This window comes from Heterocephalus glaber, unplaced genomic scaffold (genome assembly GCF_053883595.1).
Source record: "Heterocephalus glaber isolate CG9 unplaced genomic scaffold, H.glaber_assembly_v1.0 deba00001532, whole genome shotgun sequence".
Taxonomy (NCBI): domain Eukaryota; kingdom Metazoa; phylum Chordata; class Mammalia; order Rodentia; family Bathyergidae; genus Heterocephalus; species Heterocephalus glaber.
In genome coordinates, this window is record NW_028258330.1 from 17233230 (window position 1) to 17247666 (window position 14437).

Genomic DNA, 14437 nt, shown 5'->3' on the forward strand with positions numbered 1-14437 from the left:
GCTTACTTGATCGACTGCCAGTCCACGGTAACTGTAAGAGGAGAGCTGTGGAGAGGAGTGAATGACTTCCCACGACAGGCAGGTACGGGACACTGCAAGGAGAGCAATGTGCAGTGACAATCACATCTCAGGAAAACTCAAGTGACAGTACTTTATTAAAGTAAAATCCACTAAGAGCCATAATGCCTTTCCATCTCCTCCTGCAGCAAGTTGATATATTTGCTTTCGAAGCACTGTTCCAGCTGGTCCCTCTCACTTCCTGCTCTGGGTTGCCCCTCACACCATGCACTCATTCTCTCCTGTGCCTGTGAGTCTCCTGCTCCTTGGGCTCCTTGAAGGCCTCCTCTGCTTCAGTCACACATACCCAGCCCATCTACTTTTTGAAAGCCTTTCCTAGGTCTTTGATCCCCAACTTTCATCTGGCCTCTTTGGGGGCTGTTTGTATGTTATATTTACTGTTCCACACAGGCAGCTCTCATAAAAGCAAGCTGTAATCATTTTCATCAGTCACTTCTTTGGCATCTGGACCTCAAGATGCATTTATAAACTCAGATATGGTGGAAGACAATATTTTCCAAATAAAATTGCAACCTTTCTCCTCAAACCTTTCTAGAACCTTGCCACTTCCCCATTAAGAGTCTAATTCCCTTTCCTACCATCTGGCCAGGATTGTGACTCTGTCTGTAGTCATCAGAATGTAATAGACATGATGATGCCTGACTTTCAAGTCTAGCTTAAAAGAGGCAAAGCCTGTCAACTGGACCTCCTTGCCTTTAGCTGTCAACAGCCATAGGGGCAGACTGAGTGCTCTGAGCTGCTGTACGGTATTGTAAAGCCAAAGCCAGGCCATGCAGAGGGCCACAAAGAGAAGACAAAGGTGCCTGGTCAGCTCCAAGCACCTTGCCATACCAGCTCTACCCCTCATCTGACTACATCTCCACAGATACCTAGAGCAGAGCTACCCAGGTGAGTAGTTCTTAAAACTCCCAACCCACAGAAATCACAGATGAAATTACTGCGATCCGCTAGACTTAGGGTGACTTGTTCTGCAGCAATCATAACTAGAACAGTGATCAACTGAAACAGTCATCTCTCCTGATCCCTTTTAATTCACACACATGCAGGATCTCTTCATAACGACACTCATCTTCTTTTTTGTTGTTGTTGTTGTTTTTTTTTTGGTACCAGGGATCAAACTCGGGTCCTTGCACTTGCGAGGCAGGGAGCGGAACCACTGAGCTAAATCCCCGGCGACACTCATCTTCTGAGTCAGTCACTCCTCACTTCAGTAGAGGGCAAAAAAATAATGCAAACAAATACTTTTCATAGAAAATATAGATTAAATGTAAAGGTTATACCTTAAGATGAGACAAGCATTAGGTGACACTTATTTATCAAGACCATTGATTATTTAAAACCAATTGCTTAATCTAACACACCTTGTTCTTCCTGTAAGAGAAAGCCCTAGGAATTTCAAACATAAAAATCATGTATTTCCATTATCTTTTTTTTTTTTGTATATCCTTTTATTGGTACATTTTAGGTATACAATATAATGACATTCATCATTGGAGATATGCACCTTTACATACTCTCTTGGTTCTTACTTTTTCTCCCTTCCCCTGCCCTCCCTTTGTATTTCCATTTTCAAATTCTTTAAGTAATTATTTACTTCACTAAAGATTCAACCCCTACAAGAGTGGTCATTTAACAAATGTTAAGTTTATTAAAATGCAAACATAGTAAAGCCAAACTCTGGAAAAGAATAAAGTCAGGCAAATTCTCTTGCCTTATCAAAAAGCTTTAATAAGATGAACATAAATAAGATGTCATGGAGCTGGTACAGGAGCAATGAACTGAACCAGATTCATGTGTACAAGAGCACCATGGACCACAGAGGTGACTTAAACCACAACACATGCAATGATAAGCAGACGGTGGCAAGACAACAAATGGCTGTTAACCTCAAAATTAGATCCTTAGTGTTATGCCATTCATGAAGTTAAATATCAGATTAATGAAAGATCTAAATAACAAAAAAAATGAGCAAGCTGGATATAGTGCAAAAGCATGTAATTCCAGTACTCAGGAGGCTGAGACAGGAGGATCGCTGTGAGTTCAAGGCCAGCCTCGACTAAATAGCAAAAAAACAAAAACAAAAAAAAAGAAAAAGAAAAAGGAAGAAAATATGGGAAATGTTTATGATGCTCAGGTAAGAAAAGGCTTCTTACACAGGCAATAAAGCTTAAAAGTTATAAGCGAAAAGATCAATTTGATCATGTCAGAAAATAAAACTATAGAACAAAAAAAAATACCACCAAGCTGAAAGACAAACCAAAAGCCAGGAGAAGACACCTGTGATAGATAAAACCAATGAGTTAGTACCTAGCATATATAAAGAACTCCTGTCAAGAAACCAATAAACAAAAAGGAAATGAATGAAAATACAAATAAAAAATTCAATAAAGATACCAAAAGGTGCTCAGCCATAAACATTCACAAAATAAATACCATTTTACCCATCAGAATGACAAAAAATTAAAGTCTGACAATACCAAACGTTAATGAAAATATAAGGAAATAACTGCTTAACATGCTAGTAAGGGTGTAAGTTGAGGTTGATACTCTGCAAAGTAATGTGACAACATCTAATACAGTTAACAGTAAGTAAAGCCTCTAACTTAGAAATTCCTCTGCTAATGAGACATGCCCGAGAATGTTCTATGGAGTATCATGTGTAATTGTAAAACACTGCAAGCAGCACAAATGCACCCCACAACCAGAATGGATACAGTGGCTATTCATTTCATGGAATATTATAGAGTACAACTGTAAAAATGAAAGAATTAGCTATGTGTTAAAGTAAGCAGAACCCCAACAAAGGGAAAAACAAAAGCTGCAGAATGTTACATTCAGTATCTCATTTATGAAAGGACAACACAAAACTAATCCTACATATATTCATAGTCAAGAATAAAGACGTAGACTTAATACATGCTAATTTTAAAGTAGTGGTTGGCACTGGGGATAGAACAAAGGGAATCAGACTGCAGAAGGAAACAGACTCAAATTAAGCATAATATTTTATATTTTTTATTTAAAAAATTAAGCTAAAAAACCAAAATTTAGTATTTGCCCGTCAATGATGATGACTACACAGATGTTATATTATCCTCTGTACTTTTTTAGCTTTAAAATTCAGGGTTTAAAAATAAAAAGGTCAGGGGCCAGGGATTTAGCTCAGTGGTTTCACCGCCTGCCTCGCAAGCGCAAGGTCTGGAGTTCAGTCCCCGGTACCAAAAAAAAAAAAAAAAAAACCTGCTATGTAGATTTACCAAGATACTCATGTAATGGTACAAGATCCCAATGATGAATGTAACTGTATTTTATACCTAAAATGTACTTAAAATAAAAAATAAATGTACTTAAATAAACTTATAAATAAAATAACTCATAAAATAAAATAACTTATAAATAAAATAAATGTACTTAAATAAACTTAATGGGAGAGCACCCGGAAGGAAGCTCCCCCACCACCATCCCGAGCTCCTAGGGCAGAGAAGGTGAGCCGCGTGGGCGCTAGAAGCACCCCACCCCAATGGAAATGAGAAAACACATAAACAAGCCTCAAAAACAGACTTCCAGATCACCTACAGCACCCCCAAGTGGAAACAAGATGGAACAATCTGATACTCAACCACCTGGACTCTCTGAACTGGCAACAAAAGAGGATCAGGGAAAAATGAAATCAGAAATAATTACTCAGATAACAGCAAAGATTGTGCTCATGGCGCAAGACATGATTAATAAATCTAGAGAGGACACAGATAAAAAAATAGAGGATCTGAGAAACATGATGGAATCCCAACATAGGACACAAATGGAATCCATAAAACAGATACAAACAGATTTCCAAGAGATTAAAAACTCCATCGAAAGTCTGTGCAGCAGAATGAACCAATATGAGGATAGAATTTCACATATAGAAGATAAGATTGAAATTAGTGACCAGGAAAAGAAAAACTGCTTTAAAACTGTAAGGGAACATGAGAAATCAATGCAGCAGCTGCTACACAATGCAAAGAAGAATAACATAAGACTGATTGGAGTCAATGAAGAAAGAGGAGACAGTGCAGATGACATAAAAAAACTCTTCACAGAAGTGATGGCAGAAAACTTCCCAAGGAGGGAAAAAGCATTTGACATACACATAAGTGAGGCATATAGGACTCCAGCTAGCCTTAATCAAAAAAAATCTACACATAGGCATATAATAGTTAGGATTCCAGAAATCCAACAGAACAAAATTCTACAAGCAGTGAGAGAAAAGAAACAAATCACATACAAAGGAAAGCCCATCAGAATCACAGCAGACTTCTCAATGCAAACCCTCAAGGCAAGAAGAGCTTGGAGTGATGTATTTCAAGCTCTAAAGGAAAACAGCCTCCAACCCAGATTGATGTACCCTGCAAAACTATCTTTCAAAATGGATGGAGAAATAAGATACTTTCATGATAAAGAGCACCTCAGGAACTTCATGAATACCAAACCAGCACTCCAAAAAATTTTAGACAATACCCTAGCAAAAGACAATGAGGCTCACAACCCCAGGAAACCCAGCAGAATGAATCCATTGGGCGTGACAAATTAAATGGAAAGGGGGAGAATCCAACAAAAAGAAAAAGTCATGACAAGGCTTTTAAAACTTTGAACTTCATCTCCTTAATGAGTGTATAATTCAATCCTATTATTGTACTGATTAGTATTTTTCTGATTCTAGAGTTGCACACCATTCCTTGTGCTATACTGGCTATTTATCATCTTCTTATGTCTACATTTTAATTGGGTTGTCTATTAATGAGCTCTAAGAATTCTTTATATATTCTGCTCACAGGTTATATGCATTGTAAATATGGTCTGTTTGAGGACTACTTTTCATTTTAATGATGTCATTCAAAGTTCTACATTTTGATGGAATCTCATTTATCAATTTTTTTTTATACATCATGTCTTTTGTATCCTAGGTAGTTCTTCCCTATCCTGAATTCATAAATATTTTCCCTTATAATTTCTTCTTAAAGTTTTATACTTTTAGGCTTTCTTATTTGGGTTCATAGATCCCTTCAAGTTATTTTCACGTATGGAAAAAAAGGGTTGAGGTTAATTTTTTATATACGGATACCAGGTGTTCTAGTGTCATTTGCTGAAAACACTAACTCTTCCTCGGCTTGTGAATTGAGTTTATATTCTATAAAATCCTAATGTTAAATAATCTTTCAGAACTCAGTGGACCATATGTGTGTGGTTCTATTTCTAGATTCTCTGTTTTATTCAAATGATCTATATGTCTTTCCTTACACCAACACTGCCTTGATTACTGTAGCTATAGAAGAAGTCTTAAAATTAGGTACTAAACGTCTTCCAACACTGTTTTTTTTTTCCCCCATTAACTTTATTGGTACATTTTAGGTATAAAATACAGTTACATTCATCATTGGGATCTTGTACCATTATATGAGTCTCTTGGTTCTTTTTTTTTTCCCTTTCACTTGCCCTCCCTTCACCCCTCCACCCTTCCCTATTTGCAAAGACCTTGTTTCCATTTTTTTCCTCTTCTCATATTTTTCCCTTTCCCTTTTTTCCCTTCCCCTACCCCTCCCTATTCCCCTGCTCTTTTAGACCTTTTCTTCCTGTTACACAATATCAGTTATACTTTTTTTAAATTACAATATTAAGATCTAGGAGACATTACCACAGATTTTATAGAATTTAAAAGGATATAGAAAGCATATTACAAAAATCTTTTTTGAAATAAATTTGACAACTTCTAAGAAGTAACTTGGAAGACAAATTAATGAAACTAACTCTGGAGGAAATATAAAATTTGAATAGAACCTATTAAAGAAAGTAAAATAGGTAGGGTTATAGGGATGGCAGTGTTGGTTCAGCATTTCCAACACTGTTTTTGGTTTTGTTTTTAACTTTTCTAGGTCCTTTGTCCTCTTACATAACATTTAAATTTCAATATCCAATTCTTCATTTATAGCAAGTATACACAGACCTGAATTTTTATATACACCGTGTGTTTTCTAATCCTGCTAAATTCAAGTACAAGTTCTAGGGGCTCCTAGAGATTTCTTAGTATTTTCTCTGTAGATGATCATTTCATCTACATATAAAGATTTTGCTTCTGTCGTGCCAATCCTATCCTAGTTGTGTCATTTTATTGCCAGACTATTTTGGTGGGGACTAGGTTTCAAAGTTTAACAGACAGATAAAGAGTAAGCATATCTGCCCTTGTTCCCCACCTTAAAGAGAAAGCATTGTATCTTCTCCATTCATATAAGGCGTTCTCGGTCATAAGTTCGATCCCAGGTACAAAAAAAAGAGAAACCAATATTTTTGACTTTAAAAACATACCTGGAACAGAAAAATGCTAATTCTGAGTGGCCGGGTAGAAGAATGTTTATATCTATTATTCCCTGGACCCTAAAGTATTTCACAATTAAAAAAACAAAAATAAACTCTGTGGTTAGAAACATTGGGAAATGTTTCAGTAAACTGATTTTCCTTTTTGCCAAGATAAAGAAGCAATTAAAGAATATATCACCTTTGTGGGAAGACTGTATTTTCCATCTGGAAGAGATAAGCTCTGAACCTCTCCACAAGCCGCACAAAGAAAAGCCATCTTGGTGCAGAGAGGCTTTATGTTACTGACGCGGACCACTGTCCCCCTCAGAGCAATGTACTTTCCATAGTAATTTGCACGAATACTCTTCAGGTGTGTCAAGGGCTCATAGTTGTACACCCTACAAATAAAACAGGAACATCTATAAATCTACAGTTGGGATGTCTGTATTTTCACAAGTTCTTTTTAGGTGTAACTATGAAATTACCAAACCATACTGTCCTGTTATATATCAGAAATCTCACCAGAAGTAAATTATACCCGTAATCCCAGCACTCAGGAGACTGAGGCAGGAGGATCACCATGAGTTTGAGGCCAGCCTGGACTACACAGTGAGTTCAAGCACAGTTTGCACCACATAGCAAGATCCTATCTCAAAAAAGCAAAGCCAGGGGCCGGGGATTTAGCTCAGCGGCACAGCACCAACCTGTCAAGAGCAAGGTCCTGAGTTCAATCCCCAGTACCAAAGCAAAAAAACAAAACAAAACAAAAAACCCAACTAAATTTTATCTTCCTTTTATTTTTTAAAAAATCCATAGACTGCTATCTACAAAAGAAAGAAAAAATAGCCAAGAAATCTACAGATTCAACAACTTCTGGTTTTCTTTTTAAAAAAGAAAAATAAACCCCGATGAGTTTTTATTTTCTTATCTCAATGAATTTGAAATATTAAAATATAATAAAGATTTTTTTTTGGAACCGGGGATTGAACTCAGGCCCTTGCGCTTGCACAGCAGGCGGCGAAACCACTGAGCTAAATCCCTGGCCCAATAAAGATGTTTTTTAAAAATTTCATTTATTCCCTTGGATCTAGTAGAAACCTAATAATTTACCAAAATTAGTATATTACATGGATTATTAAATTTATACACCAAAGTGTTGGTAAGTACATATTGAAAACCAACGTTTACAAAAATTTTCAAGGAAAAGTTTTTAGTATGTTGGGAAATCAACTTATTTGGGCAGAAAACGTAACATCTCCTTGAATAATTTTCAGGGTGTTCACTTTGGTATGATGATCGATGAAATTATCAAGAAATTCATACTATGTTTACTGGTTTCTATAAAATGAAGTACTTGGTTTTTGTTTTTGTTTTTTTTGAGAGTCTTACTATGTAGTCCAGACTGGTCTCGAACTCATGGTGATCCTCCTGCCCCAGCCTCCCAAGCACTAGGATTACAGGTGTGTACCACCACACCTAGCCTGGGGTACTCATTCTTAAACAGCTGTCAATGCCCTATTCTAAATAATACTAGCAAGCTCCTTACCTTGCGTAAATGTGTGGCACATTTACCATTGTTTCTCCATCACTACACAATCTTTCTTGGGCTTGTAATTCAGCAGCATGCCTTTCGAGGTCCTTAGTTAATACCTAAAGAGAACAGATCCTTATTCAAAGATAAAAAATATTCTCTTTAAGCAGAATTCTTTTGTACAGAACCTGAAGTTTAGTTCAGAACAAAACAGAAAGTAAATAGGACTCCACTGGCCTTTAAAGTCTGATATTCAATTATGACCATTTATTTTATAGCAGATTATTTTACTTAGGATTTTGCTGTCCCTGGACTGGAAAATTCAACATCCCTGTCTGCCACCTTTTGTCCCAAATGAGCTTAACATTAAAAGACCTTATATCACTCCCAAAGCCATTACCCTCTGGATTCTATTTAAAAAATATTTTTCTACTTCACATTCATTGAATAATCAAGATAGAAAAAAAAATGAAATACCCTAAATCAGTTTCTTAGGCAGCTGACATTAAATATTTAATACCTACTTGTGTATGAAACAGTATACTGACAATCTATGAGGCAACATAAGATGCACATATACAACTATAATTATTGTAAATGCCGTAAAGATTTAAAGGCAAAATATGGTGAGTTTTGAAAAGGAGTCATAAGAAGAGTTTTACAGAGAGACAGCTGAGTTTGGCCACAAGAATCTGGCCATAGTGGTGAAGGGAATTCTACGGTGGACAGCACGAGTACCGTCCAGTTAGACTGCTGGAGGAAGCTCAGTCTAGTTGGGTCAGTGCATGGACAGTAGTGGAGAGATAAGTTGACTCAGGTTATGGAAGGCTTGCAATGTCACCTAAATGATGTGGGCTTCATGTAGTGAAATGGAGTGACACTTTCATATTTAACAAAGGCAATCGTTCAGGAACAATAATGAAAGCCTTGGCCTAAGACAGAGGCAATTAAGGATGGAAAACAGGTAGACTTAAGGGACATTTTAGAAAGAGAAATGAAAGGAAGTGGCTATGGGGAAATAGTAAGTTGGATGGTCTGAAGACAATAGGCAGGTTCCTGGTTTCCAGAAGCATACACCGGCTTTGTTTGTGATGAGCCATCTATTGCACCTGTATGTCCTTATCTCTCCTGCTGTGAGACCAAATTCTACCTACCCCCTTCAGACTAGACGTAAGTCCCAAGTCTTCCTTCGGGCTTTCCCCATTCTTCCTCAACAGCTGAGAGTATTCTCTTTGCCTCTGAACACACACACTTTATCGGGGCCTGTCCTGAGATTTGTTATTCTACCTTGAAGCCTCAATCTGTTTGCTAGCCTAAAATATTAAGTTCACACATGTCGTATCACCTGACAGTGAGAAAAACTTAGGCAGGCACAGAACACAGTTATTTCTCTTTTGTAGAGGGACATTTAGGGAAGTGATTCACCTTATGCCATAAAACCTAGTTCTGAGGTTGGTCTTTTTGTTCTACATTCCTAAATGACAATGCTAGCATGCCTTATCTTAGCTTCTCTATGAGGCTGGACAGTTCCTCAAGAACAAGTTCCTTTAATTTCAGTTCTATCTGTTAATAAAAGCTAAGTATCTTCTTAAAGTGCCAGCACTGTGAAATCTTTCTTTAAAAATGTGATGAAAGTCTGAACAAAATAAATATTTACCTGATGTACCGCCAGACCCATGCAGGCCAAGGTTTTCTCAGGTGCATCCCTTAGTTCATTTCCTATATCCGGTATGAAGTTTGTTATTTCATCATCTTTTATCAGTTCTTTAAAATCCACCAAAATACTTCCTTTTCTTTCTATTTCATCCTATTAAAGTTAGAAGATAATTGTTTTTTGATTTAATTATCATAACTGAACACTGGATTACATACTTTCAGAAGGCATATAATACATGGTGATGACAGTAAGCACTGCACAGGCTTTGTGCCAGGCATGGTTCTCACATTTTAAATATATTAATTTATGCCTCTTAACAAAACTCTGTGAGTATTTATACCGTTGCCTCTAAGTGACAAACGAGACAACTAAGGCACAGAGAAGCAATACACCAAGTTTGTGCTCTACAGTAAGAGGTGGGGTTGGGATCTGATCACAGGCAATCTGGCTCCGCCCCTCTGATGACAGTCACTAGCACCTTAAGTATGCTGTTCAATAAGGTGACACATAAAGGTGGATGGGTAGCTCTGTGGTACAGAATCTTACCTTATCATATAAATCAATACGTCCTGTGAAAAATTTTTCAAATGCTTGAATCTTCTCAATATAAGGAGAGTTATCACTGTAAACTAATCCAATAAACATGGCATTAGCACTAATAATCATGTAGGTATAAACACATATTTCATGAGACAGAAGAGACACTTTAAGTGTGGTAAATATCTTTTTCCAACTGCTTTTGTATTCTGATTACACTTAATTAAAAATTAGTGGAAATGTATACTTGTGCTTCTAAAACAAGTTTAGGCCTGCCATACTCTGAAATGCAGACAAAGATCTCTCTCTAAAAGTCCCATTGTCTGGGAAACTTTGTATTGAGTCTTAGATGCTTAAAAGGACATATCAGTTCAAGTAGCTTAACGTAATAAGCCTAAACCAAACATTATAACAATGCTAAAGTCAGACACATGAACTAAATTTTTATTCTGGAACATGGCTAAGACAATGACAGTCTTTGTAAAGTAATTTTACCAGTTCAAATTGCCACTTGTCAAATTCTTTCCAAAGATGCAGAGACAAGATTAATGTTTGATTCTGAACTCAAAACTGTAAAACTAGTTTTTTAAACATCTTAAAGTTCTATAATATTTTCAAATTTGTCTCTCACACAGAAATAGTACAATGAAGTAGTTTGGAAATACAAGTGGTCAAACCCAAGGTCTCTCTTGAACTCTATTTTTAGGCCCAGTCCACAGATTTACAGTGTCCTGAGCTAACTTTTGGGGACTAACACAACTGTTGGTGCTGGGTAATATACCCCTTAAGCAACAAAAGATCATCTATTTATTTGACGAGGAAAAAAATAGAGTACTACCAGTATGGACTTTCTTTTAAAGAATACTAGCTTCTTTTTAATCACTGGATTTCAATTTTTACAAGTAATCTTAGGACAATTCAAGTGACTAAAGTTTTTGTGGGAAGTAATATAAGCATTATGTACTACAAACTTGTACAAAAAATAGGAAAAAGGTCAAGAGATGGGTGGAGAGAAGGGAAAAGGGATGTAAAAAGGAATTAATATATGTTATATACATATACCAGCTTCCCACAAGGAATGTGAACATGTACTATATACATGTACTAATAAACTAAACTAAACTAAAAGAAAAAATATAGTTTTGTGGAAAATAGTTCTTATATACAAAGAACAACTGCATTTTCCATTTTTCTGTTAAAAAACTATGGGCTGGAATAACAAACATTTTCACTGAAACAAAAAAATAAAAGCCACAGATCACTGCATTTATATTTACAAAAAGCCAATCGCTTCTCAGCCTTTTGGCTAAAATCAAGTGTGTATTTACAAAAAGCCATAAACATACATTTCTCCTTTATTAGGACAACTTAAATAGATGTGTGAACATCAAGGCAGTGACGATTCTAAAACATAATGACAATCTAAGTTTAGGCTTTATGTTTGAAATCCACAGTCATAGGCAACTGTGACAAAGCATACTTATCTAGCAGGTTGAACTCATCTACCTGGCTATTATTAAACCATTCATCAGCAGTTTTTTGTATCAGATGTATGAGATAAGCATTAGTATCAATACCATAAATTTACTTTAATGAATCATTAGTCCCCTTTGTAGGTTTTGAGGATTTAGCCTTCAGCAGCACAAGCATGTGTCACAGAAAGAACAGAGCATTTTTGGATAAACACTTTACAGGCTGCATTGAACATTTTTTTATAGTAATTTATTCATTTACAAAATAAATACTGAGTGGCTGTTATGGGGCAGAGTCCTTGACCTCAGGCAATATGGTCTAGTGGGGAAAAAACACAGATAAATATATATGAATAAAACAAAGCCTACAGTTCGTAAGATATAATAAATGTATAGATACTATAAGAGCATAGAAAAGACACTTCCCCACACCTATATAGACAGATACATGATATTGGCTGGTGTTCTTGATTACCAAAGGGAGATAGATCCCTTAACTGTTTCTATACAAACCTGTGCTGGTTACTAGCTCTCTTCTGCTCTGATTGAAATCTCCACCCTACTGGTAACCCTCAGCCATTGGAAGGGCTGCTATTTCCTGCTACTTCCTGGAAGGTTACCTCAGTATTCCCTTTCTGCCCTTTCAGTCTTCTATCTATAGTCCCAACTCCTTGTATTAAAATCCTTTTCTGAAATATCTACTGCAGCTTCTGTTATCCTGATACAAAAACCTAAAAATAATGCTTTTTAACAAGCATGATTTAATTGTTTGGAAGAATGAAAATTAAGGGGTTTATCTCAGTAACTCAAATGAATTATAATAATACAAGATATAGCATCCAAAGACAAGTTGAGGAAATATAATTTATGGTACTTTTTGCACTTTTAACTCTACCTTCAGAAAAATAAAGCTTCCAGGCTTTATATGGTATGAATTGATCCAATGTTGACTGCAGTAGCAAAGGCTGTGGGGTATATTCTGAAAAAAAAAAATTGTTAATGAAAACAAAGCAAACTCAATTTGTTTCTCCTTTGAACAACGAGAATCTTACATGACATTAACAGAGTGTCTAAATTAGTCTTCAGTAAAAATTCTGGACATTGGCTGGAACCAAAACATGGGCTTCAGCAGGTGGTTGGGGGGTGTGTGGAATCTGGTAGCCTAGGGATGTGAGGCGTAGTGAGAAAGGGACTGAGGCTCCCAGGCAGGGAGCCACTATGTGCAAGGCCCACTGCCTCAGTCCCGGCTCCCCCGCAACACCGGCCCCGGGGAAAAAAAAAAATCTGGATATTGACATCCAAATACTTGGTAAGGAATAAGGAATAACATCAAATGAAAGACTCTCATTTGAGTTAAACTTTTTTTTTTGAGTTAAACTTTCATGTCTCAGAGGCATGAATTACTTCCTTCACCATGGAAAAAAATAATCATTGGCCTCACTTACCAGAGGTTTGTTTTCCAGTGGTTTTATTCAGGCCAGGTCTGCATTCTCTTTCTCTCCATTTTCCTGAGAAGTTCCCACCTCCTCTTCCTCTTTTCCAGCTTTGAAATCTGCCTCGCCCAAATCCTCTGCCTCTATGCGTTCCACTCATGTTGTCTAAGAGATAGAGATTAGAAAAAGGTTCACAAAAACGGAATGGGAAATAGTGTTCCTAAAAGTGTATCTATGTAGTAAAAAAAGGAAGTTTTACACAATAGAGGAAAACTCAAACATTCTGAAATTACTTTTTTTGGGTAAGGGGGATCAAACTCAGGACCTCGCGCTTGTGAGGCAGGCACCGTGCCACTGAGTTAAATCCCTGGCCCCTGAAATTACTTTCTAATCCCCATCATTTTTAATGTATGGATGTTTAACTAAGTGCGTGTACTAAATGCTCATGGAATAAAAATAGGTACTGTATTGTACAAGTTTTCAAGGAGCCCCTATGATAGAAACAAAAACAAAACAAGTAAATAACTTGCAGTATTTAAGACTCATTAAGGGGTAGTGCAGGCTGCACATAATCTTGACCTGTCTCTGAGACACTAAGGATACCTCATCACAGCTCCTTACAGATCATTGTTCCTGCAGTGTCTTATCCACTGCCTGCAACTTTTTTGTAAACCTAAAACTGCTCTTTTTAAAAGTCTACTTAGAAAAATTCACATCTTACGGACACAAATAAGTAAGAATATACCCATACAATGTAGCGCAATTAATGACGAGAGTCTACCGGAATCTTTATTAAAAGGATTTAGTTAATAACTAAATAGTTCACAATTTTAGGGAACGACAGGACTTTGATCGCCAACAATACATTATACATTGAGAAACTAAAGCGCGAAGAAATTAAGCATACTGATGAAGATCAATGTTTTCGGGTGACAGTACAGACAGCAAAACTGTCTTCGGGTTCGCAAAATGAGGCGCTCCCCTGACAACACCTACCGTACCCTTCTCAAAAGAGGTTAATATGCTGAGAAATTACCAAATGCAAGAGGAAGAACAGCAGAGAAAGCCAGGCTCTAATCCATCCGGCCCGATTCGCCCTCCCTCTTATGTGCGAAACACAAAGGGAATATGAAGTCTCCAACTCCTCACGCGACCCCTGCCAGATTTTCTGGTTTTCTTCAGCAACAGTTCTCCTGACGCCCAGCGCAGAACCGGTCCCTTCCGTCACAGCTGCTCAGGAACTTCAGTTTTTCCACCACCCTAGGAAAGCTTTAGGACCACAGAGGGCCACAACAGCATCACAGACAGCGCTCATTCTCTATAAATTCTTTTTTGGCTCGTCTGTGATGCAACTTCCGTTTAAGGAAATGACGATAGAGGTGAGGGACGAAGTGTA

General features: G+C 37.0%; 1 protein-coding gene across 3 annotated transcripts in view; it reads right to left on the reverse strand.

Annotated features, from left to right (window-relative positions):
• The window catches only part of Mcm8 (minichromosome maintenance 8 homologous recombination repair factor), a 38479-nt gene extending 24076 nt beyond the window's left edge, over nt 1-14403 (reverse strand). For 2 of the 3 annotated variants that reach the window (XR_015441975.1, XM_021255029.2), the window contains exons 1-8: nt 14078-14403; nt 13054-13206; nt 12504-12587; nt 10146-10228; nt 9600-9749; nt 7958-8061; nt 6611-6809; nt 7-92 (exon numbers count right to left, since the gene is read on the reverse strand). Coding sequence is in view for 2 of the 3 variants with exons in the window: in XM_021255029.2 (XP_021110688.2) it covers nt 7-92; nt 6611-6809; nt 7958-8061; nt 9600-9749; nt 10146-10228; nt 12504-12587; nt 13054-13201 (854 nt within the window). In the remaining variant the exon portion in view is untranslated. The remainder of the gene's footprint in view (nt 1-6; nt 93-6610; nt 6810-7957; nt 8062-9599; nt 9750-10145; nt 10229-12503; nt 12588-13053; nt 13207-14077) is intronic. The other variant, XM_004840796.3, reaches the window with a different exon arrangement.
• Between the last annotated feature and the right edge of the window lie 34 nt (nt 14404-14437).